The sequence below is a fragment of the Panthera onca genome, chromosome D1 (genome assembly GCF_046562875.1).
Source record: "Panthera onca isolate mPanOnc1 chromosome D1, mPanOnc1 haplotype 2, whole genome shotgun sequence".
NCBI lineage: Eukaryota > Metazoa > Chordata > Mammalia > Carnivora > Felidae > Panthera > Panthera onca.
This window is the reverse complement of record NC_138348.1, coordinates 51,131,720-51,157,258: the sequence shown is the minus strand read 5'-3', so window position 1 is coordinate 51,157,258 and position 25,539 is coordinate 51,131,720. Positions and strand designations below refer to the sequence as shown.

Below are 25,539 nucleotides of genomic sequence, written 5' to 3'. Positions count from 1 at the left end.
AGGAAAACCGGGCTCAGAAGAGGAGGATTTGATAGTTTTTGAAGAGCTGTCCTAGTGGGAGTGAAAGCATCAAATTGCTCAGTTACCTGGAAGGTATTAGGAGAGAGACTGGGTTATAGGAGCCTGCGGTTTAAGTGTGAGTAGTCTTTGCTGATAAATGCCAGAGTGGAATATGGTCATGGGAGTTGAGGTATGGGAAATGAGAGAGCACTGTTTTGGGTGGGCTTTAACTTGGAACACACCCAGAGTATGTGTGGTGTTGGGGAGTGGGTGGGAACAGACCCTCATTGGCTGTGTATGGATGTGTGACCAGAGATAACATGACCAGAAGAGGGAGGTGGTGGCATATCTCAACTGTATGAGCTTCAGGAATAATGATGCATTGCTGGGGTGCAATAACAGTGTTTCAGGGGCTGAGATCTATGTCGGGTGTTGGTGGGGGAGAGAAGGGATGAGGAGAGTTGCCAGTACTTAGTAGGAGCCTATTCTGTGCCAGGTGATATATGAACTCTACCTCATTTAATCCATACCATGCTTCTCTGAGGGTGATTCTGATCTTCTCACTTTGCAGGAGAGTAAACTGAGGCTCAGAGAGATGAATTGCCTTTATTTATTTTTTTAACATTTATTCATTTTTGAGAGACAGAGCACATAAGCAGGGGAGGGGCAGAGGGGGAGGGAGACACAGAATCGGAAGCAGGCTCCAGGCTCTGAGCTGTCAGCACAGAGCCCGACATGGGGCTCGAACTCATGAACTGAGTGAGAGATCATGACCTGAGCTGAAATCAGACGCTTAACTGACTGAGCCACCCAGGTGCCCCTATTTCTTAACAGCTCATAGGTGGTGGGACTGGGAGTAACTCTGGGAAGGTGGAAGAAACATACAGTTGTCTGTGTTAAAGGCATGTTTTTATGACAGCAAATGTGTTCCAAGAGGCACTATGTCAGTACTGAGCCTAATACACCGGGCTTCAACACATTTGTTGAATTTGTATTTTTATAGGCATTTTGTTTTTCTAATCTTTTCCATCAGTCCTGTTTATTCACATTCTTTTGTTTCCCCCACTGAAGCCTGAGTATTGATCTGTGGACAAGATGACAGATGGGTCATCGTCTTCCTTCTTTCCTGATTTTGGGCTGCTCTTGTATTTGGAGGAGCTAAACAAAGAGGAATTGAATAAATTCAAGTTACTTCTAAAGAATGAGACCATGGAATCCGGGTGCTGCCAGATACCCTGGGCTGAGGTGAAGAAGGCCAAGCGAGAGGACTTGGCTAATTTGATGAACAAATATTATCCGGGGGAACAAGCCTGGGATGTGGCTCTCAAAATCTTTGGCAAGATGAACCTGAAGGATCTGTATGAGAGAGCAAGAGCAGAGATCAACTGTGAGTGATGCTGGGGACCTATCTGGGGGTGGGAGAAGGATGTGCTTCCTGAGGCCCATTGGGATGATTCTATGAAAGGGACTTGGGGATTGAACCATTGTTGGGTCATTTGAGAAACACTGAAGAGGCAGGAGCATTTTTAGTATTGTTACTCAGCCTGGCTCCTTAATTGGGGGTAATTCATCCATCTTGTACCAATTATGATGATTAAAGGAACTGAGTGATAATAATTGTCCCATCTGGTGTTCCTGTGCCTGAACTGCTGCAGATAGTCAGTCCTAGTTTGCACTAAATTTTAAGTAATTTCAAATATGATTTAAGATCTTTGCTAACATAGGAGGAACGGGCAAAATTTTGTTAAGGGACATAAGCCAAGCCAATATTTCTGGTCATTCCTAAGTATGAAATATTATAGACGTCAAAACTTCCTTACTCGTATGCTTTACAAGGCTTTACAGCTGCAAAGTGTGTATTCATTATTTTCTAGGAACCTCACCATATCCCTGCGAGGTCAGTGTAGACCAGGCTTAGGCTAGACCACTTGCCCTAACTACAGGATGGAGGGCCTCGCAAGAGGTCTCTGCTACAGTGGTGCTGACACATCACTTCTCCCCTGGCTAAGCTGATGGAGTCGAGGCTCTGTTGGCTCTGCTTTTCTTAAGCCCAGATGTCCTAGAATTGGACCACTGAGGGCCATTCTGGCCCCTGTTATGGCTGTCAGTAAAGCTTTCCTTGTTTTTGGTGAATCTCACAATCCTGTTGGAACCTGTTGCAGGGACAGCCCATTCCCTGGGACCAGAGGATGCCAGGACACAAGAGGAACAAGATGAGCAGGAGGCAGTGCAGGGTGAGCAGATGTTTGGGTTTTTGTTTTGTTGTCAGATTTGGGAGGAGGTTGAGTGTTTGAAATGTGATGGGGGGTTATGCCCCAGGAGACAGTTGTTCACCTCTTCTTAACTTCTAATATACTACCTGTTGATGGTTATTCAAAAAGAGTCAACAAAACTGGCTCTCTGGCTGAGGTCAGAATCTGGGCCATGTTAATTCAGGTCCTCAGTGAGCATAGTATTTGGAAACGCCCAGTCAGAAGTTCACAGTCTGATGAAGAAAGGTATATTCGCGTCTCATTTACAAGTTAGAGAGTCCCTGAGTTTGGCAGGGACTATTCGGCTTATCACATCTACTTCCTTCCTTTAGAAACGATGCTGTAATTGAGTTCCAAGAGTGGTGACCAGCTAGTCCGTATAGCATGTAGTTTCTAGAACCAGGTCTTCTTAGTCTTCGTTCAATACCATTTCCATCCCCCCTGCTTAGCTTTAAATTCCATTTAGTTGAATTCTAGTTTGTGTAAATGGAATTACAGTAGAAAGAAACTTGATCAAGTAAGAAATCATTCTTAACCCAGCTATGCTGCTTTCTGATGGGCCACGTTATTATTCTTTTTTTTTTTTTTAATGTTTATTTGAGAGAGAGCAAGCAGGGGGACTGCAGAGAGAGGCAAAGAGAGAATCCCAAGCAGTCTCGATGCTGCCCAATGTGGGGCGCAAACCCATGAACCATGAGATCATGACCTGAGCCGAAACCAAGAATTGGACGTTTAACCAACTGAGCCACCCAGGTGCTCCTGGGCCACATTACTTCACTCAAGAAGTAATTGATACCTGCTTTATTCCAAGCACTAATAAATAAAAATTGCTTCCTGTGTTAAGTGATCTTGAAGATAACTTTTTGCTTTGAGCTTAATTTCTGATTCAGTGTAAGGAAGTTTATTCTTATGGTATTTATTACTGGCCATAAATTTAGGAAATTAGGATTCCTTCTCGTAGAAATTAACTGTTAGAAAATTTGGAAGATAGATAAAAGTACCATGAAGAAAGTAAGTCATCCTCATAGGTGCACCTGGATGGCTCAGTCAGTTCAGTGTCCAACTTTGGCTCAGGTCATGATCTCGTGGTTTGTGGGTTTGAGCCCCACATTGGGCTCGCTGCTATCAGCATAGAGCCCTCTTTGGATCCTCTGTCCCCCTCTCTCTCTGCCCATCCCCCACTCACACTTTGTCTCTCAAAAATAAATAAACATTAAAAATTAAGAACCAATCATCCTCATAATCCCAATTTTCTTTTAAGTGTTACTCTTTTTATGGTATAATATTTAGTAGAGTGTATCTGCCTTGCAATACCTACCTTCTTCTGGAGGAGATCTAAGCATAATCTCGTAGGACATGAATTGTGTTAGATGTTTGTACTGAATGCCCTGGTAGAATAAAGAAAAGAATTATTTACGTTTAAAAGTAATTGTAGCTTGTGAGATGTACTGTGAATGAAAATATAGCATGTTTTGAGAAAAATGAAAGAGAACTATTCTAGCATTGGGGTTCAGAGACAGGTTCTCTGAACAGTGACATTTAAGATCTAAAGAAGGAATTGGACTTAACTAGGTAAGGGTGAAACTATGTTTTCACTTTGCTTGGACACTTGGGAATATATTTTTAATTTTAATTCCAGTATAGTTAACGCACAGTGTTATAGTAGTTTCAGGCATGCAATGTAGTAATTCAACAATTCTGTACATTACTCAAGTGCTCATCATGATAAGTGTACTCTTAATCCCCATCACTTATTTCACCCATCCCCCCACCCACCTCTCCTCTGGTAACCATCGGTTCTCTGTAGTTGAGAATCTAGTTTTTGGTTTGTCTCTTTGTTTTTTTTTTCCTTTGTCCATTTATTTTGTTTCTTAAATTTCACATATGAGTGAGATCATGTGATGTTTGTCTTTCTCTGACTTACTCTGCTTAGCATTATACTCTCTAGCTCCATCCATGTTGTTGCAGATGGCAAGATTTCATTCTTTTTTATGGCTGAGTAATATTCCATCATATGTATATACCACTTTTTATTTATCCATTCATCTATCAGTAAACACTTAGGCTGCTTCCATTTCTTAGCTCTTTTAAGTAATACTGCAATAAACATAGGGGTGCATATATCTTTTTGAATTGGTGTTTTCATATTCTTTGAGTAAATACCCAGTAGTGGGATTACTGGATTGTATAGTAGTTCTATTTTTAACTTTGTGAGGAATCTCCATACTGTTTTCCGTAATGGCTGTACCAGTTTGCATTCCCACCAACAGTGCACAAGGGTTTCTTTTTCTCCACATATTCTCCAACACTTGTTGTTTCTATTGTTGTTGATTTTAGCCATTCTGACAGGTGTGAGGTGATATCTCATTATGGTTTTGATTTGTATTTCCCTGATGATGAGTGATGATGAAAATCTTGTGTCTGTTGGCCATCTGGGTGTTTTCTTTAGAGAAATGTCTATTCATGTCTTTTGCCCATTTTTAATTGGATTACTTGGGTTTTTTGGCATTGAGTTGTAGAAGTTCTTTAAAAAAATATTTATTGGGGTGCCTGGATGGCTCAGTCGGTTAAGCATCTAACTCTTGATCTTGGCTTAGGTCATGATCTCACAGTTTGTGAGTTTAAGCATCATGTCAGGCTCTGTGCTGATAGTTGGAGCCTGCTGAGGATTGTCTCACCTTCTCTCTGCCTATCCCCTGCTTGTGCACACACACACACTCTCTCTCTCTCTCTCTCTCTCTCTCTCTCTCTCTCAAAATAAATAAATAAACTTAAAAAATTTTTAAAAAGGAATCTCTGCACCCAACATGGGGGTTGAGCTTACAACCCCAAGACCAAGAGTCGCATGTTCTACCAACTGAGCCAGCCAAGCACCCCGGGTTGTAGAAGTTGTTTATATATTTTGAGTACTAACCCTTTATCAGATATATCATTTGCAAATATCTTCTCTCATTCAGTAGGTTGTCTTTTAGTTTTGTTGATTGTTTCCTTTGCTGTGCAGAATATTTTTATTTTGCTGTGCAGCAAACCAATGGTTTGCTTTTGTTTCCTTTACCTAAGGAGACACATCTAGAAAAGGGAATATTTTTCTTTTCTTTAAATATTCTTCAGGCTATGTTTCAATGTTCATTATTCTTCATAGTTTACTAAAAGGCAGATTATTTCGATCTATAGGTTCAGATATGTCTTCAGGTCTTCCCTGGCTATCACTGTTAATTGACCTGTGTTCTTTTTTCATCTGGATGATGACTGTGCTCTCCGCATAAGGCATCTTTTTTTTCCTCTATAGAGGAAGAGTACAAAGAGAACATATTTCTCTTTTTTTGTTTTAAGTAGGCTCCATGCCCAATGTGTGGCTTGAATTCACAACCCCAGGATCAAGAGCTGGAAGCTCTACTGACTGAGGCAGCCAGATGCCCCAAAGAGAACACATTTTTAGAGCAAATCTAATTTTTACTTTCCACCATAAATTCATTCTTGTTTTGTCAGTTTCTTATGCATGTTTTAAATCTATAGGAACATGTTTTAGTTTTACTTATATTCTTACCTAAACCAGCTGCACTTTGATTTGAGTGCACATTATTGCTTGTTCTTGACTTCAAGTCCAGTGTCTTGACACTGCAGTTGACAGAATTCGCTTTGATCATGTGTATCTGTGTTTTTTTTTTCCCTGCTCCATTCTCACTAACTTAGGTGATGGAACAGAATACAGAACCCAAATAACAGAAAAATATTGTATCACGTGGGATAAGAAGTGTTTATTTGGAGAACCTGAAGATTTACATCCTGGAGTTGCTCAGAAAGATCAAGAACTGTTGGAACATTTGTTTGACGTGGATGTGAAAACCGGTGAGCAGCCACAGACGGTGGTGCTCCAGGGGCCTGCTGGAGTTGGGAAAACAACCTTGGTGAGAAAAGCAGTGGTAGATTGGGCCCAGGGAAATCTCTACCAGCAGAGGTTTAGCTATGTTTTTTATCTCAATGCAAGAGAAATCAACCAGTTGAGAGAACGAAGTTTTGTTCAAATGATATCAAAGGACTGGCCCAGCACAGAAGGCCCCATTGAAAGGATCATGTCCCAGCCCAGCAGTCTCCTTTTTATTATTGATAGTTTTGATGAGCTGAACTTCGCCTTTGAGGAACCTGAGTCTGTGCTGTGTGAGGACTGGACCCAGGTACACCCAGTGTCCTTCCTTCTCAGTAGTCTGCTGAGGAAAGTGATGCTCCCTGAGTCATCCTTATTGGTGACAACAAGACTCACAGCTTGTAAGAAACTGAAGCCTCTGTTGAAGAATCTGCATTCTGTAGAGCTGCTGGGTATGTCTAAGGGTGCAAGAGAGGAGTATATTTACCAATGTTTTGAAGACCGGAAGAGAGCTTTGCAAGTATTCAATTCACTAAGAAGCAATGAGATGGCTTTTAGCATGTGTAAAGTGCCCCTAGTGTGCTGGCTTCTTTGTACCTGTCTGGAGCAGCAAATGGAGAAGGGTGGTGACATCACGTTAACCTGCAAAACAACAACAGCGCTGTTTATCTGCTATATCTCTAGCTTGTTCCCACCAGTAGATGGAAACAGTCCTAGTCTACCCAGCCAAACCCAACTGAGCAGCCTGTGCCACTTGGCTGCCAAAGGAGTGTGGACCATGACATCTGTATTTTACAGGGAGAATCTCAGAAAGCATGGCTTATCTAAATCGGATGTGTCAATTTTCCTGGACCTCAATATTCTTCAAAAGGACATGGAGTATGAAAATTGCTACATGTTCACCCACCTGCACGTTCAGGAGTTTCTTGCAGCTATGTTCTATATGTTGCAAGACAGCTGGGGAACCAAGAACAGTTCCTTTCAGTCTTTCGAAGACTTGAAGCTGTTGCTTGAAAGCAACAGTTATAAAGACCCCCATCTGACACAGATGAAATGCTTTTTGTTTGGCCTTTTGAATGAAGATCGAGTAAAACAACTGGAGAAAACTTTTAACTGTAAAATGTCACTAGAGATAAAATGGAAGATACTTCAGTGGCTGGAGATGATGGGGAACAGTGAAGATTTTCCAGCACAGGTGGAATTTCTGGAGTTGTTTTTCTATCTGTATGAGACTCAAGATGAAGCTTATATAAGCCAGGCAATGAGCTGTTTCCAAAAGATTGTCATTAATATTTGTGGGAAAATCCATTTGCTTGTATCTTCATTCTGCCTTAAGCACTGCCAGTGTTTACGGACCATGAAACTGTCGATAACCATGGTATTTGAGAAGATGTTAAACTCCAGCCCCCTAGCTGAAATTTGGTAAGCATGGAAGTTCCCTGTCAGGGAGTGAGGGAAATAGATTTCATTGGTGAGAGGGAGGGAATTGTTGAGCTGAGGTGCCAGAGCCAGGATAACCCTTCAGGCTTGTCCTACCTTGAGGCAAGGAGGGGAAGCACTGAAACCCCTTATTGACCAGTAGTGGCTACTGGTGAGGAAAGGACAAAAATATGCCTGAAGTGGCTCTCTTGGCCTGAGGGCAGTATCAAGAAAGGGGCTTGGCTGAGAGCTATCACCTGTCAACACCCTCAACTAGAAATAATCTTCAGGTCACATCTTAGCACAAAGTTGCATCCAGTATGGTACACGTTTAACTTTTAAAAAGAATGCCCTCCAGAAGAACAAGGGAATGGGAATTTCTTGCTGAAGCTCGTTTATATAGGGCATCTATCTGTTCCTCTATAAGCTGCTGACCTAGCTCACCTTCCCTGTAGCCTAGACATAGGTCAGTCTTTGCTTTGTAGTTCATGAAAGGTCTCAGCCCTTTAACACCTAACTGGAGAGAGTACGATGTGGGTAAGAAATAGTAGGGGCTGAATGAGTATTTTGAAATAATGAGTCTTTAGAGTTTTATGCCTATTATTTTATCCTCTTCCTTGAATTGCCTTTTCTGACTCCATCTATGCCTGGGGGAAGAATTCAACTATGGGATTAGCTCCAGATTTAACTGAACTTGAGGGCAATGTATGTGGTACATAGTTGTCTAGTGCATGGGAAATTTAATCTCTTACCCAGTTCAATGCTGGTCAAAAGCATATCTCAGTTTATTTTTCAGATTACAAAACTTTGATTCAGAGAAGTTTGCCTGGATAGTAAGTGCACAATTGTCAGTTCAACACACATCAGATAATAGCTAGCATCTGCTTGACCATATGCTGACAGTCTTCTAAGTCCCAGCTCATTTAGGCTCTCAACAATCCTAGTAAAAGCCTACTAGTAAAAACCCTGAGGTATCAAAAGATATTAATTTGACTGAGGTCCTACATAGGATTGTGAGTCCTTGGTTTTCCAGCTTAACCCACACTGCCTTGTTGCCATTAGGTACAATCACAGAACCATCTCCCTTGTAAGGACATACATTTCATTTCTCCTTAGCTGTGAGAAAATTCTAGGCTCGGATGCCATGACCTTTACTGTTCTCGGGGGTGTTCTAAGTAATCTCATTCAGTCTGTCTTCTCAATTCTGACTTAGTGGTTCTGTTTAAAGATGTGATTGAACCCAGGGTGTTAGAATGTATTTTATGCCCAAGAGTAAACATTAAGAAGACATTCTGGCCATTATATTGCTAGTCCTCAGGCTACCTTCCCTTCATCTGTGTTCTAGTGTTATATAATACTAGAGTTGGCCTTGTTGCTAAAATAAGAGTCTGAGAAACCCAGTGTTCTAAGAGGCACATTATAGGTGGGTCAGTGTCTTCCACAACAAAACAATGTTGTAAATTTAATAGCATCGCTATCTGTCTTGTTCACTGTTATATCCCATAACATTTCTTTTTTTTTAAATATATATATATATATATATATATATATTTTTTTTTTTTTTTTTTTGGACACAGAGCATGCACATGAGTGGGGGAGGGGCAGAAAGAGAGAGGGAGAGAGAGAATCCCAAGCAGGCTCTGCACTGTCAGCACAGAACCTGAATCGGGGCCCAAACTCACAAACTGTGAGATTATGAACTGATCTGAAATCAAGTGTCATACACTTAACCTACTAAGCCACCCACACACCCCTTCCACAGCATTTCTACGTAGTAGGCACTTAAATGTTTGAATGAATGATGTATTGCCTAGTTTTCTCAAATTTAAGACCTCAGGTGGTAACAGAGGCCAGCACTCTGCAATGTTATTCAATCCAATTTTTAAGTAAGGTATGGGGAAACCAGTATTTATTGGGTAGTGAAGGAGATCAGGATATGCCACCCCAAAATATGCCACTTTTCCATTAGAAGTATTCTGAGCTGAAAGCATTTGAGTTCCTGAAGCTCCTTACCTGCCTACAGGCAGAGCCTCTAAAAAGAACTCAACTGTCATGAATCCCCTCCCTGCAAGCAATTTCTCTAATTTCTTCTTGGAGGCAAGTTGGCACCACACCCAGGTGGATGTTGTCACAAACTATCCTGTCTCTTCTCTGTTCTCTTAAGGGTCCATTTATCTTTCCAACAAGTCCTTTGTTTTTCCACAAGTGCCTTTTCTCCCTCTGCCTTTCCCCCACTAAATTAGCTATATAAACCCAAATAATGCCTACATCTCTGAGTTACTCATCACTGAATTCCTCCCATGTAGGTCTACAATGCATATGCTAATACAATTTGTATGCTTTTCTCTTGTTAATCTGTCTTTTGCCCGTCCAATTTAGAGGGCCCCGGGGAGAACCTAGGAGGCCACAGGGAAAAAGATGCTTTTTTTTTTCCCTCTCCTATAGCAACTATTTGTATAAGGCAACATGCTAGACTTTTATGTATTTTAATATAAATAAACAGCTATCGATTGTTAGCATTTACAATGGGAAACCTTTGTTAAGCATTTTGTATAGATTCTTACTGAATCTTCACAGTAATCCTAAGAAATAGATACTATTATCTTCATTGTTTAAGATGAAGAAACTGAGGCTCGCCTAGGCTAGTGATGTTGCCAGATCAGCCAGTTTAGTGAAAGGCAGAGTTGGGACTCAGGACTGTTTTGTTGTAGAGCTTTTGCTTATAATTATAAGGATGTCCTCTGCTTTATTCCTTACTAACCTTTGTTTATAATGAGTTTGTCAATAGTATGCCTATTAGTTAAATTATACAACAGTTACAAATTTACAGAGTGCCTTTGTGTATGTACTAAATTTGACTATTAAATCCTCACAGTCCTGTGAAGGGAGATAGAATTTCCATTTCATACATGAAGAGAGCTCAGAGCTCCTAGAACTGATGTGACTTACCTAAAGAGATGTAGCTAGTCAACGGGAGAACTGGAGCTCAAAACCCGTGCTTCTTAGTCTCCACCCTGTCCCCAGATGTCTCCCTATTACTCCTATTCTTACTCTTTGTAGTCTTATTTTTCTTCTTGATACTGGCTCTTTGGGTATTTGAAGACCTCCGGATTGTCCTTCCTAAGTCTCTTCCTCCAAAGTGAAGTCTCTAGTGTAGTTTTGTGTGTTGAAGAAATATGTTGAGGGGGTGAGAGAGTTACTTGGCAAACAAAGCCTTTGGGGTGCCAAGAGGAAGATTTTCGGGTGGACTGCGCCCACAACAGACCTGCACTGATGTACTCACCATTTTCGGGGTATACTTCCTTTCACCCAACACCATCTTCTGACAGGTGCCCTGGTTGAAACAGATAAATCCATCTTTTCTTTTTCTCAATTATCTAGGCGAAGGGATGGTGGTCATATTACTCATTGCTGGCAAGATCTCTGTTCAGTGCTTCATACAAATGAACACTTGAGAGAATTGGACCTGTGTCATAGCAACCTCAATGAATTAGCCATGAAGACTTTTTATCAGGAACTGAGGCATCCAAGCTGTAAACTACAAAAGCTATTGTAAGTTTGGCATCAGAAAATCTAATGGAGTTATTCCACCTTCTTTCTTTGTCCCATTGGCTACTACTTATTAGGGGATCCAATAGTAAACAAATATTTAAAATCCACGGTGTAAACTACTTTAAGAACACCACCAGTGGAAACCTCTGGGGATGTGGAAGCATACCTAACTTGTTCTGGGAGTGTAGCAGCTATTGACATGTGTTTTTTGAGGCCCGATAAGGAATTTTGTACGTGAGGAAGGACACAGAGCTAAGGCTTTCTAGGCAGCTCAACAGCATTTTCAAAGATAGGTTCTGGAGTACACTATTTTTCTTTTTAATTTCTTTCTATTGAGGAATAATTTACATTTAATAAAAGGCACAGATAGTAAGTGTCTAGTCAAGCTTGATGATTGCATATACCTATGTAACCAATACCCAAAACAAGCTAGAGAATAATTCCATCACCGCTGGAAGTTTCCTTCTACCCCCTTCTATTAGTTTTCTTACCCTATCCAGTCTCAAAGGCAACCACTTTCTAAATTTATAACTATAGATTAGCTTTGTCTGTTCTTGTAAATAGTTTTGATTGCTTCATGTAGTATGTACGTGTTGTGTCTGTATTCTTTTGCTCAACGAAATGTTTTAAAAATTTACCTATGTAGTTGTATGTTTTAGTAGCCTGTTTCTTTTTATTGCTGATGGGAGTATTCCATTGTTTGACCTACTGCAGCTCATTCATTCTCTTTTGAATAGACTCCTGTGTTGTTTCCAGTTTTTGGCTATAATGAGTAAGGCTGCTATGACTATTTTTGTACGAATTTTGCATGTGTGTGATATATGTTCTCATCTCTTGGGCTAATATTTAGGAATGGAACTGCCAGTTTACAGATGGATGTTTAACCTGTTAATAAATTGCCAGCCAGCTCTTTAGAGTGATTGTGCCATTTTGTAGTCCTACTGACAATGTATGAAAGTTCCGCCTGCTCCTCATCCTGGCCAACATTTGCTACTTGTCTTTATTATATCCTAATTTGATTCTACAGACCCTATCATTTTTTTACATTTGCTGGTTTACATGGCTTTCTCCCTTTTGTCTACTGGCTCTACTAAGAGCTGGAACTGATGCTATTTAGTACTGTATTCAATGCCCATCCATGTGCTCAAGGCCTAATTAGTGCTCAGTAATATGTATTGAATACTGAACAAACGATTAGCACTGGAGATTGATGTTCTTTTTTTAGGGGAGGGGGACAGGCTTCTCCCTAAATATTTCCCTTGGAATCTCCATGTTTTCAGTGAGATCTGACCTTAGATTTAAAGTACCATATTTGGTCTGGTTTTGCACCATAGATGGTGTAGTCAACTGCATAGATGTCATGATCAAGGGGTTCCTGGAAATCCTTTTCATTCACCCCCAGGCATCTCCCCTACATTTTCCTTTTACTGAAAGTCACCAATCTAAAGCCCTGAAATTGCTACTGCCTTCTCTGGGGTTAAATGGCTCCCTCTTTTACAGTGCAAGGGTCCCTTAGGGGGTGACACCATGAAAGTAGCTGTTAGTCTTTCTCACCTCAATGTGGTCTTACTTCAAGTCCTTTTTCCTTAACACATGAAATTGTACTTCCAATTTATATTTAGTGAGTGCATTAGGCACTTTTACTGGATGATGATGGTTAATGCTGTAAACAGGTAAAAGTTTTATTTTCCTGTGCTTGGCTAGAAGGGGAGTGAGGGTGAAGGTTAGGTGGTGGATGAAAGGGAGGAGAGGTGATGTTACACAGGGATGTTTTGAACAGTTAGTAGCAGTGTAAGCATATTAGGCATTTGGGACTACCAGAGGCACTTACAGAAGAATCAGATATAGCTAACAGTGACTGAATAGCAGATAATAGCTAGGAAGAAAAAGGGGCATACTTAACTTCCTCCCATATTTAGCTTTGGGCTGTCTCTGTACACTTAAAGTCCACAAGATGACAGCGTCTTTTGCAGTGATATGTTTTGTTAATGTTGCACATCAAACAGTTGATATTAATTATGAACTCACCTGGGGTTATTTAAAGGATTCAATGTGAATTAATGCTGTAATGAAGTATTTGGAATATCCCCCATTATTTCTGGTAGTCATTCCTAGGATTAAGAGTTCAAAACCTCCTCTTCTGCTTTTCCTGATGTTATTACCTTCTTTTCCTTCAAGGTCAAAAAAAAGTTGAGGATATCAGTTGTCAGGATGTAATGGCTATCTAAGTAGTAACCCAATTATTTTTCTAAGCAACATCCTGAAACTCAGATTTCTGAGAAATTGTGAAATCTGAGAAATCCACAGTAAAATAAGAAACGGCAGGAATATTTAGTTATCTAAGAGTTGGTTTTGAAAAGAAAGTGAGTGCTATAACCAGGATATGAATAATTTTGTAATCCCCCCCCTGCCTATTTTTATTCTGAAGGATGAGATTTCTTTCTTTCCCTGATGGTTGTCGGGATATTGCTAGTTCCTTGACTCACAACCAGAATCTGATGCATCTTGACCTGAAAGGGAGTGATGTAGGGGACAATGGAGTAAAGTCCTTGTGTGAAGCCTTGAAAAACCCAGAGTGTAAACTACAGAATCTGAGGTAAGTTGTGAGGTTTTTTTGTTATAACTGAGACTTTTGTCTGTCCAAACAGACTTTACAGCCTGGATTTACTATTCATAGGGCCAGCTTAAATCCATTTTCATGATATAGAATGGCAGGAATCCCCAGATTCAGGGTAATTTTCTCCTGACAGGACTTTTAATTGCTTCCATCCCCCCACTAAAGACCCCTCGTTGTATGGTTCCATGTCAACATTTCCTAAATTAAAAAAAAAAACCAGACCCAGAATTTAAAATTATTTATATTTAAGTGCAGCCATATGTGTATTTATTGTATCTTTGAACGCTTACAGAAAAGAATGTACTAATGCTAACTGGGGCCAGTGTTAAGCAAGCTCAGTTTTACTTAAGTTTTGATAACAAATCACCCTCCCCTTATAATTGCAACTCGGTGACCAGTACAGAAAGCCGAGGAGGAAGAGCACAGTGACTGTCAACTGTCAAGGTGTTTGTTCATTCTCACACACTGTGGATCCTAGTGCTGGGTCTGATTTTCTCTGAAAGTGAGAGGGTTGGCAATCCTACTAGGTCCCCACATTTGTGTGACTGGTTACAAGGGAGATATTATTTTCCAGTGAAGGGTTTTTAATTCAGTTTTTGACAAAATAAAACCAAACCAAAGCAAAATAAAAAATCATTGCAATAAATTTTACCTTAGAAGTTTTTATCCCTGGACTCATTTGAGGGGTGGGGTGGGGTGGGGGAGTAAGGCAGAACCTTGATGCATGAAAGGCCAGGATAGGTCTGTATTTGTTAGAAGCAAATTATAATGTATATGTAGAAATCACAAGTAAAATGTGGAACAAGACCTTCTTTTTGACCATAGGCAGGTGAACTGTATTAACATTGGGAATTCTTAAGTCTCCCCAGTTTTTGTAGGATGAAATTTACTTACAGCATATCCAGAAAGTTGTTGGATGCTTCTTGAACATGGGTTGAGTTCAATTGTCGGCAGGCCAGGTTGGGGGGTATTAGTATTACCATCTGTGAAGTAGTTTTAGGACATGGTGAGGAATTTTCAGTAACCTGCAGCTTCTAGTATGGAACCCAAGTGAGAAGTAGGTCATTGGTTCTTCTGTCTACAAGTGAAACATGTTAGTAGCAAAAAACTGTTAAATGGAAGGAAAGATGTTTTCTTACAGTGGGAGCCATGGGTCCAAGACAAAAATGCCTTGGCACTTGACAGAGCAGCAGGACTGGGGTAAGATCTTTTTCATCAGCTGAGATTTGAACAATGTTTTCCACTGATAGGCCTTAAGGTAGACCCAGTTACTAGGCTTTCAAATAGGAAACCATCTGTCTGTGTCAACCAGTGGGGCTCCTTATATCAGTAAATAAAATTTTTTGGTGGCAGAAGTCACCAGAGCTTTGTAATAATTGAGCACTGCCTTACGTAGGATTGGATGCTCTCCCATTGTGAGTAACTCCTGGAAGTAATCGATAGTCTTATAGACTTCGTATTAACGCTCTGGAGAAAGTTTCAATTTTACGTTTACTTTAGACCTCATGTCCTAACAGCTGTGGACAGTTGACTGGCCACGGTAGTCTGGTTTAAGCATAGTTCATGCTGAGCTTAACATTGTCAAATTGCATTTTGCTGTTTTACTATTCCCACTGATTCTAGTTGATGTGAGCAGCGAAAGCATTGATAAATCAGTAGACCTCTGCCAGGCTGCCTCACAGAAGATCCCCAATTACTGTAGGAACTTTGCAAATATAAAGTATTTAAGAAAACTTTAAATTGCTGAGAGACTCCTATCAGCCCTTATACGTGAGTGTACTGGAAAGGTACATACAATCACTAATTTCATGTGAAGATTTCACTCTACTGTGTACTAAAGGTTCCCCTCCAGAAGGGGGAGAAGTATCTACTCTCCTTGTCCTGATAATTTTTTCCACCTTGTGAGCCTGATGATAGGGTAGTTCGTAAAGTATGTTAAGCAAATAAGGGGAAAAACAAAAACCTTGGGCAAACTAATAATGTCTCATTGTGCCCAGAATCCTTTCTTATTTTGCCTGTGCTCTGCAATTGGGGGTTAATAGCAAGGTGAGGGAGCAGTTGATTCCACCAAACAGCCACGTGAAGAGTACCGAAACAGTATTAATGTAAAACGCTCCCTACATCTTCAAAGATTTTGAATTAGAGAATATTCCAGAAGGGTACTGTCTAAAATAGTTGCAAGAACAAACTGATTAGTTGATCAAGATAAGAGGAAGATGGGGCACCCAGGTGGCTCAGTCAGTTAAGCGTGTGACTCTTGACTTCAGCTCAGGTCAAGTTTGTGAGTATGAGCCCCACATCGGGATTGGGATTCTGTCTCCCGCTCTCTGTCCCTCCCCTGCTTGTTCTCTCTCTCTCTCTCAAATTAAAAAACAACAACAACAACAAAAAACTTTAAAACAAAACAGATAAGAGGAAGGTGCCTGGGAATAACAACCACAGCCTTGACTGTATTATTAACTAGAATAAAATAGTTTATAAGATGTAGATAGCATATGGACCAGTGGAAAATTTTTGCTTTTCCAGGAGTTTAGAATCGTTCTAGTGTGTTATAATTGTTGACAACCATAAAGAGTTCAAAAGTATAATGGGTCCTCGTAAATATGAAAAGACTTTGGAAAAGTGAGAGTGTATATACTTTGAAATCAGAATTTCTGCCACCTGCACAGATGACCCAGCAGGCAGAGACTTGAGTTGGAACCTGAACTACTATTCCTGTTTTCTCTATTACAAAAACGTCTGTTTTAGTCATTAACTTTCATAAACCCTGATATATATCCACAGCTTCATAATCATACCAAACAAGTGTTTTTTTTTTTTTTTAAGTTTATTTTTGAGAGAGAGAGAGAGCATGCTGAAGGGGCAGAGAGAGAATCACAAGCAGGCTCTGTACCATCAGCACAGAGCCTGATGCAGGGCTCAAAGTCATGAACCATGAGATCATGACCTGGCCAAAATGGAGAGTTGAATGTTTAACTGAATGAGCTACCCGGGCACCCCCCAAACAGGGTTTTAAATGAAATGTAATTTAAAGATTTAAGCCCTAAGTTCAAACATAAATAGGAATATAAGACAACAATTGATTTTGCCATCTTAATTTGAATAATATGAAGAATAAACTGTAACAAATTGGTAAGAAAGTAATTTATGTTCTTGTTTTGAAGTTTAGCATTTTTAGAAATTTTTAGATTAATAGAATATTTTAAAAATTAGTTATTTATCTAAGTTTCCAAAATCAATAAATTTGGAAACTGTATTTAAGTCAACATTAAAGATAGTATAACCACTGCTAAGAATATTGCAACACAGTACACCTCAAAAGTTGATTCAAAAAGCATAATATTTGCAATATTGTCTGATTCCAAGATTTGTAAGATTCCAGTTTATAAATATGTTGGTCATTTATGCAACTCATTTTAATTATGTACTGAGATTTATATTTATATGCTTTTAAATGTTAATATAAATAATACTTAACCTACAGGGGAAATGTGAGAGATTTAGAAAGTTCTTTAAGATTTTTTTGTTGTTGTTAGGGGCGCCTGGGTGGCTTATTTGCTTAAGTGTCCAACTCTTGATTTCAGCTCAGGTCATGTACTCATGGTCCATGGGTTCGAGCCCCATATCCGGGCTCTGTACTGACATATCCGGGCTCTGTACTGAAGCGGAGCCTGCTTCGGATTCTGTCTATCCTCTCCCACTCCTGTTTGTGCTATCTCAAAATAAATAAATTAACTTAAAAAAATTAGTAAATAATAAAGATTTTTTTGTTAAAGAAATACAAAGCCATATGTGATCTTAAAATCTATGTTTGCATTTTTATTTCTCACTGTGGTAAATTCAGGAATGAGTCCCAAAACCATCTTTTAAGTTTCAAGTTACAGAACAAATTAACTTAATCTAATGATTTAGCTTTATTTGTAATAGGTCCATGAAGCCTATCTTATTCATCCAAAGACCTTCTCCTGCAGTGAACAATTTCTGCAACCATATCCCTTTAGAAACAACTCTTCTGCTGTTTCTCAATTTCTCATGCCTGTCAGAAAAATAGGGGTGCTTGGGTGGCTCAGTTGGTTAAGCATCCAAATCTTGATTTTTGGCTCAGGTCAGGTTTTTGGTTAGTGAGATGAAGCCCCGTCTGGGGCTCCATGCTTTCAGCGCAGAGATTGGGATATTGGCTTCTCCCTCTCTCTCTGCCCCTCCCCCGCTCAGACAGGGAGCTTGTGCACATGCCTGCCTGCTCTTAAATACAGTAAAAAATAAAAAAAAAAAAAAGAAAAATAATCTCGCATTCAAATAAAAAGTTACAAAATTCTCAGGCAACCTAGAGACCACATAGCAGACATTTTCACAAAAGAACATTCACACAGCTGTTCTGAGGTCCTGGAGTGTTCATCCTCCAGGGCAGCAGACCCTTCTAACTGAGGAAGGGCCACTTTCTCTTGAGCAATGCCTCTTGAGTGGCAATTTTCTAATCCTGTGCTGCCAGAAGCATAAAAGAGCTTATTCCACTGAGCCTCAGCTCCTAGAGAAAACTGGCATCATGCATCAGATAAAGTCCTACCCTGACTGTGTCTCACACCAGGAGATGCTTATTCTTGACACATGGATTCCTTCTGAGTGAGCTGCATCAAGGACCACCTAATGGACCTGTACCCAGTCACAGCTGGTCAGAGCCACAGACTGCAATCAATGAGAACAAAAACAATGAGAACAAATTTATAATTTGCTTGCTTTTTAAAATTTATATCCAAACTGGTTAACATATATTGTAATAATGATTTTAGGAGTAGAATTTAGTGATTCATCACTTACATGTAACATCCAGTGCTCATTACAAGTGCCCTCCTTAATGCCATCACCCATTTAGCCCATCCCCCACCCAGCACCTCTCCAGCAACCCTCATTTTCTTTGTGCTTAAGAGTCTCTGCTTCCCTTCCCCTGTGTTCATCTGTTTCTTAAATCCTACATATAAGTGAAATCATATAATATTTGTCTTTCTCTGACTTATTTTGCTTAGCATAATGCACTCTAGTTCCATCCACGTTGTTGCATATGGCAAGATTTCATTCTTTTTGATCACCAAGTAATACTCCATTGTATATACATACCACATCTTATTCATTCAGTCAGTGGATATTTGGGCTCTTTCCATATTTTGGCTATTGTTGGTAGTACTTCTATAAACATTGGGGTGCGGGTGCCCCTGTGAGTCAACATTTTTGTATCCTTTGGATAAATACCTAGTAGTGCTATTACTGGGTCATAGGGTAGTTCTATTTTTAATTTTTTGAGGAACCTCCATGCTGTTTTCCAGAGTGGCTGCACCAGTTTACATTCCCACCAGCAGTGCAAAAGAGTTTCTCCGCATCCTCACCAACATCTATTGTTGCCTGAGTTGTTAATGTTAGCCATTCTGACTGGTATGAGGTAGTATCTCATTGTGGTTTTGATTTGTATTTCCCTGATGATGAGTGATGTTAAGCATGTTTTCATGTGTCTGTTAGCTATCTAGATGTCTTCTTTGGAAAAGTGTCTATTCATGTCTTTTGCCCATTTCTTCACTGGATTATTTGTTTTTTGGGTGTGGAGTTTGATAAGTTCTTTATAGATTTTGGATACTAACGCTTTATCTGATATGGCATTTGCAAATATCTTCTCCCATTCTGTTGGTTGCCTTTTAGTTTTGCTGATGGTTTCCTTTGCTGTGCAGAAACTTTTTATCTTGATGAGGTCCCAATAGTTCGTTTTTGCTTTTGTTTACCTTGCTTCCAGAGACACATCAAGTAATAAGTTGCTGCAGCTGAAATCAAAGAGGTTATTGCCTGTTTTCTCCTCTAGGATTTTGATGGCTTCCTATCTTATGTTTAGGTCTTTCATCCATTTTGAGTTTATTTTTGTGTATGGTGTAAGAAAGCGGCTCAGGTTCATTCTTCTGCATGTTGCTGTCCAGTTTTCCCGGTACCAATGTCTGAAGAGACTTTTTTTTCCATTGGATATTCTTTCCTGCTTTGTCAAAAATTAGCTGGCCATACATTTGTGGGTCCATTTCTGGATTCTCTGTTCTGTTCCTTTGATATAAGTATCTGTTTTTGTGCCAGTACCATACTGCCTTGATGATTACAGATTTGTAACAAATATTAAAAATTATAATTTGCTTGGAAATTTTCAGTCAAGGGCCTCCTTGTAGGGGCACTATAGAGAGAGAGAGAGTTGGGGTCAGTTCCCCACCAGAACCCAAATGCAAGTTAATGTGTCTCCTCTGTTTCACTGGCCCATATGTAGGGGTTAGCTTAGAGCCACCGTCATCAACTCAACTTTTGATTGAATTACTGGTGATTGATGTTTTGTATTAACATAACTGAGACAAGACCTTCAAACTCTCAGAAAACAAGAGACCAGAGTTACATTTTTTTATTTCCTTATGCACGTGAGAGGAGAGGAGAGCCTTGATGATCTTTCTGATTTGACACAATCTGTTCCATATTTGTAACATTTAGAAATTCAGAAGTAGCAATTTGAGTATTACAGGAGTGACACATTATTAAATAAGACACTTGGTCAAAATTATAGACTTACTAGAACTTAAGGGTTGTTTTCACAAGACACAGTAGCAATTTCTAAAGTCCACATGTCTTCTTATAAGACTTCTTTTTTACAATAAAATATTTTCAGACTTGTAATACCATCTGCTTTTCTTTGTAGCTATAAGGGAAAGAGGGAACATTTTCTTATGAGGCTGAGATTTCATTTGTCAGGAATTAGGAAGTCCATAGCTGAAATTCTGTTAGCACTAAGGGAAAAGAAGAAAGCTTGAGAAGCTCAAACTTGTAATATGGAAAGGATAAGAGCGAAACAGATCATGAACAAAAGAACGTGAGCCATGTAATATTTACATCCCCAGCTGAAAACCTTTTTTTAGTGTTTACCGTTTCTGTTCTTTGCTTCCTGGATGCATTACATTGTGTTTCATTTTTGATCTATGTGTATGTGTGTCTGGAAATTTGCAAGTAGGATATTGCCTGTTTTTATTGGATTATTATCACCCTTCAGGGTTTTTCCCTCCAAATGTGTGTTTGAATTACCAAATTTAAAAGGATTAAAGCATTTAAAATACCCTTATGTAAGGCATTGCATTTAATGTACCTCTGTCATACAATTTCCAGCATGTTAATTTAATCAGGATTATGGGGGCTACACATTTTACATTTTGAACTCTTTCAGAACTTTTCTGACTTTTTGTCATGGCAATGCACATGAATACAACAATTATTCAAATTTAATTTTATATACTTTTTATCAATGTATATGTGTATTTTTTGTTAAACTTTCATTTCTTACTGTATAAAATCTTACATTTCATTCATTGCATTATTGGCCGTATAATTTTAAATTACCATTTTCATGAAATGTATATGAATGATATATTTTAGGACTTCATTTATATCCCTCAATTGCCCTCACAGATGATTAACTTCTTGTTTATTTATAAAGTTTATTTATTTTGAGAGAGAGAGAGAGAGCAGGATAGGGGCAGAGAGAGAAAGAGAATCCCAAGCATGTTCCACACTGTCAGTGCACAGCCCGATGTGGGGTGGAACTCACAAACCATGAGATCATGATCTGAGCTGAAATCAGACACTTAACCAACTGAGCCACCCTGCAATCCTGATGATTGACCTCTTACCTGGGTCTGAGGGCTCTATTTTCCTTCTTAGCACTTTGACTTTGGTACATTGCTCTGCAGCATTTGGTGTTCTAAAGTCCGAGGATAACCTGACCCTTGAATCCCTCACCTTCCTGCCCACCTTCCTGGTTCATACGTGTTAGTTTTCTCTCATTGGTGTTGTCCAGGTAGTTTTCCTTACTTTGGCATGAAAGTACCTTTTGATCTGCTAGCAACCTTTTTTTCTGCCCAGAAATTCTTTCTTTCAATTGGATTTTTAAAAATGGGTTTGTTTCTCTTGCTCTCTTTCTTCAAGAGCATCTCATAGTCATTGGTTGTAGCTCCTTTCCTATATAACTCTTACTTACTTTATGTCACTTTAATCTTTTTTCATCCTTCCTCCTTGAGGAGTTTCTCACATATTTTCACTGCTTTTGTTCTTTATTGCTTCAAATATGGATTCCAGTTTTCTCCTGTTTTTAAACTCATTGGACTCTTTATCTTAAACCCGCTCCCTTTCTCAGTGTTACCTCTTCTTAGGATGTGCTCTTGTTCAGAGAATGTGCACCTTATACATTTAAGATGTAAAGCAAGCTTTTCTAAACATTTTCTTCTGTTTCCCCATTTTCTGTTTTTCATACATGTACATATTTTCTGTCCTTTAGTTAAACTTTAACATTTTATCCACAGGCCCCATAATATTGGAATCTTCCTCTGCTAGAAGAGCTGGAACCCAGTGTATGACGCTTCCCTTGTTTCTCTAACTGCCTGCTTGGCTGTTGCTGTAATACCCTTTTGTATCACCCTGTTCAGCCGTAACAAATACCACAGACTGGGTGGTTTAAACAAAGGAAATTTATTTGTCACAGTTTTGGAGCCTGGAAGTTGAAGATCAGGGTGCTGGCAGGGTATGTTTCTGATGAGGCTTCGCTCCTAGGCTTGTAGACAGCCACCTTCTCCTGGTGCCTTCATGTGCCTCTTTCATGTGTGTGCAGTCCTGGTACCTCTTCCCTTCTTACAAGGGCACTGGTCCTTTCGGATTCAGGGTCCCCTCTTAAGACCTCATATAACCTTAATTACTTCCTTAAAGGCCTTGTCCCCAAATATAGTCACATTGCAGACATGAGCTTCAACATCTGAATTTTGGGGAACACAGTTCAGTCCATAACACCTTTTCAGGGCAAGTTGAGGTTTCCAGCCTTAGGTGATCCACTGAGGTCTAATTCTGGATTGAGGAGGGAGCTTCTCTTGTTCTTACCTATATACACCCTTATTCTGATGAAGACAAACAATTCCTGAGGGACTGGGTTAAGTGCTTGATTCAAAGGAGTAACTAGAGTGACTCCCAAGTTCCCAGAACACTGGTGTCACCTTCCTCGTCTTACGAAGAGCTGGTACCAGGCCCAGCCTTCTCTAAGCACAAGCTGTCTCTAAATAGGAGTCTCTACAAATATGGTCTCTTCATGTACTTCTTCCTTTCTTCTTTGGGTTCCCTTCTTCTTTTGCTTTATTTTTAGAGACTTTTATTTCTGATTTACTTTTTATTTAAAAAACATTTTTTTTTAATCTTCATTTATTTTTGAGAGACAGAGTGAGAGTGGGGCGGGACAGAGAGAGACACTGAATCTGAAGCAGGCTCCAGGCTCCAAGCTGTCAGCACGGAACCTGACTCAGGACTTGAACTCATGAACTGTGAGATCATGACCTGAGCCGAAGTCAGACTCTTAACCAACTGAGCCACCCAGGCGCCCCTATTTCTGATTTACTCCTAGTTTTTACTCTTAAGGACTGGGTTCCTCAGAAAACATGGATTGACTCCCATGAATAGGTGAGTTCTTGGTAGACAGCTGTGGGAATCACAGCTTTTCATCCTGACTTCCTGCCCCATGTTTTTCAGAAGTCAGAGTGCAAGGACTCCACACCCTTCAGTCCACCTTCTTCCATGTTGTAGTTGGAGGAAATTCCTCCTAGAGAAAAAAAAAAGTATCATATAAAAATACTTCTTTAGGACTTCCATACATATTTTCATAGGGAATTGGGGAGATAGGGATGGAAAAGACAAGCTTTCTGCTCTCCCCTAGCTCCCTATCAGATCCTTGTGCTTTAGCTAAATAACTCATTGCAAGTAGGGAAGCTGGTTTTCAGAAGGGGTCACAAAGTCTGGGAGCCCACACCATCTGGCTGGGTGAGTGAGTGGTGGTCATAACTCTTCTCTGAGGAGGGTCATCTCTGGTTTCCTGTGTTGTTTTTCAGCTTGGAATCCTGCGATCTAACTACAGTTTGTTGTCTAAATATCTCTAAGGCTCTCCTTAGAAGCCGGAGCCTGGTATTTCTGAATCTGTCGACCAATCACCTATTAGATGACGGAGTCAAGCTGTTGTGTGAGGCCTTAGGACATCCCAAGTGTCACCTAGAGAGACTGTCGTGAGTCTTGCTGGTTTGTTTTCCCTGCAGTCCTTTTGGGCAGTCTTGTGTGACTTAGTTAAGAGCTGTATGGGCAAACTGTTTGGGTCTGGACACCACTTGGCTCATTTGTCAATCCTGGATGAGCTCTACATGAAGTCCTCTTTTGCTTTCTCTCTCATTAGACTTTTAAATGCTGCTTTTCTTCATGAATGCTTATTTTTATTACTATTTTCCTCCTCCTCTCCCTTGTATGTAGCTGCAAGGGCATTTGTAATTTTAGTAGGTTTGAAAGGTTGATTCTATAGTAGAGATATAAGGACTGTAAGTATCAGCTAGTGTCCCTGAGAAGAGGATGAGAAACATGAACTTTGGGATTTGACTGATCCCTTCCCAACTGTGTTTCTCCTTCAGCTTAGAAAGCTGTGGCCTCACAGTAGCTGGTTGTGAGGATCTTTCTTTGGCTCTCATCAGCAACAAAAGGTTGACACATTTGTGCTTGGCAGACAACATCTTGGGAGATGATGGAGTAAAGCTTGTGAGCGATGCCTTGAAACATCCACAGTGCAATCTCCAGAGCCTTGTGTAAGTGAGCACTAGTTTTCATCCTGCTGATGTATACATTTTGAAATATATTTTAAAAGGGACAGTGTTATAAATATAATCTGTCCCTTGCATTTTCCCTACTGTTATCAATAATGATAATGCAGATGATGAGGATGATGGTATTAATGATTGCCATTTGTTGTGTCCTTACTCTGTGCTGGGCCCTGTGCTAAATTTGTTTAATCTGCACAAATGTACCTGTTGGTGTCAAATTGGCCACTGAGTTCTCAGCCCCAGGTGAGAAATGTGAGGCTTAGAAAGATTATATAGCTTGCCTCATGCTCATGAGAACATGGTGGATTCAGGACTAAAGTCTGCCTGTCCAACTCCATATTCTGGGTCTAGAACAGGTAAATGTATATGAACACCACTAAACAGGAATGTAGCATCCCATGGTAGGGCTGGATCACAGTGTGATTATTCTGTTCATTGCCCTTAGATGAATTCCCAGATGTGGAATTGATGAGCCAAAATTTTTACTTTGTCAGACGTGGTTACATTTTCTCCAATAGATTGTTCATAATTCCTTGGCAGTCTAGAAGTCTGCATTTTAACATCCTCATCGAGTATCTACTGGTTGTTTTTTTTATCAGTATTGATTAGATAATTGAAAGTAACTTTAAAAATGATTTGATGTTGAGGGGCGCCTGGCTGCATCAGCTGGTAGAGCATGTGACTCTTGATCTTGGGGTCATGAGTTCAAGCCCGACCTTGGGCATGGAGCCTTCTTAAAAAAATAATAAAATAAATAAATAAAAATAATTTAACGTTGAGCATCTTTTCAAATGTTTTTGGCCTTTAATATTCTAGGAATTGCCTCTTCATAGGCTCCATTTTCCTCTGTATGTTTTCTGTTGTATATGTTATGGTTATTAATATCACATACATTATAGCCGTTATTTTTTCTGTTTTGCAAATAATTTACCTAGCATGTTTCTGTGTGTTTTCTCATGGCCATTTTTAGAATACGGAAGTTTAAAATTCTTGTGAAGTCACATTATCTTCCTCCTCATGACTTTTAGAAGTTTTGTCATAATTGGAAATACCTTTATTTAAAAAACCCTACTTATGTCTATTCTTTATGGTTTAATTTTTAACATGTAAGTGTTAAATTATTCCTACTTTGTTATAAGGCTTAAAACTTATTTTCTCCCATAT

At 39.7% G+C, this 25,539-nt stretch overlaps 1 protein-coding gene across 2 annotated transcripts in view; it reads left to right on the top strand.

Moving 5' to 3' along the window:
• The first annotated feature begins 1,077 nt into the window (after positions 1-1,077).
• NLRP14 (NLR family pyrin domain containing 14) overlaps positions 1,078-25,539 on the top strand; it is a 38,569-nt gene continuing 14,107 nt past the window's right edge. The window contains exons 1-7 of one of the 2 annotated variants that reach the window (XM_060605884.3): positions 1,078-1,387; positions 2,163-2,234; positions 5,946-7,539; positions 10,918-11,088; positions 13,517-13,684; positions 23,626-23,796; positions 24,190-24,360. In XM_060605884.3, coding sequence (XP_060461867.3) covers positions 1,096-1,387; positions 2,163-2,234; positions 5,946-7,539; positions 10,918-11,088; positions 13,517-13,684; positions 23,626-23,796; positions 24,190-24,360 — 2,639 coding nt within the window. In that variant the 5' untranslated portion in view covers positions 1,078-1,095. The remainder of the gene's footprint in view (positions 1,388-2,162; positions 2,235-5,945; positions 7,540-10,917; positions 11,089-13,516; positions 13,685-23,625; positions 23,797-24,189; positions 24,361-25,539) is intronic. The other variant, XM_081790177.1, reaches the window with a different exon arrangement.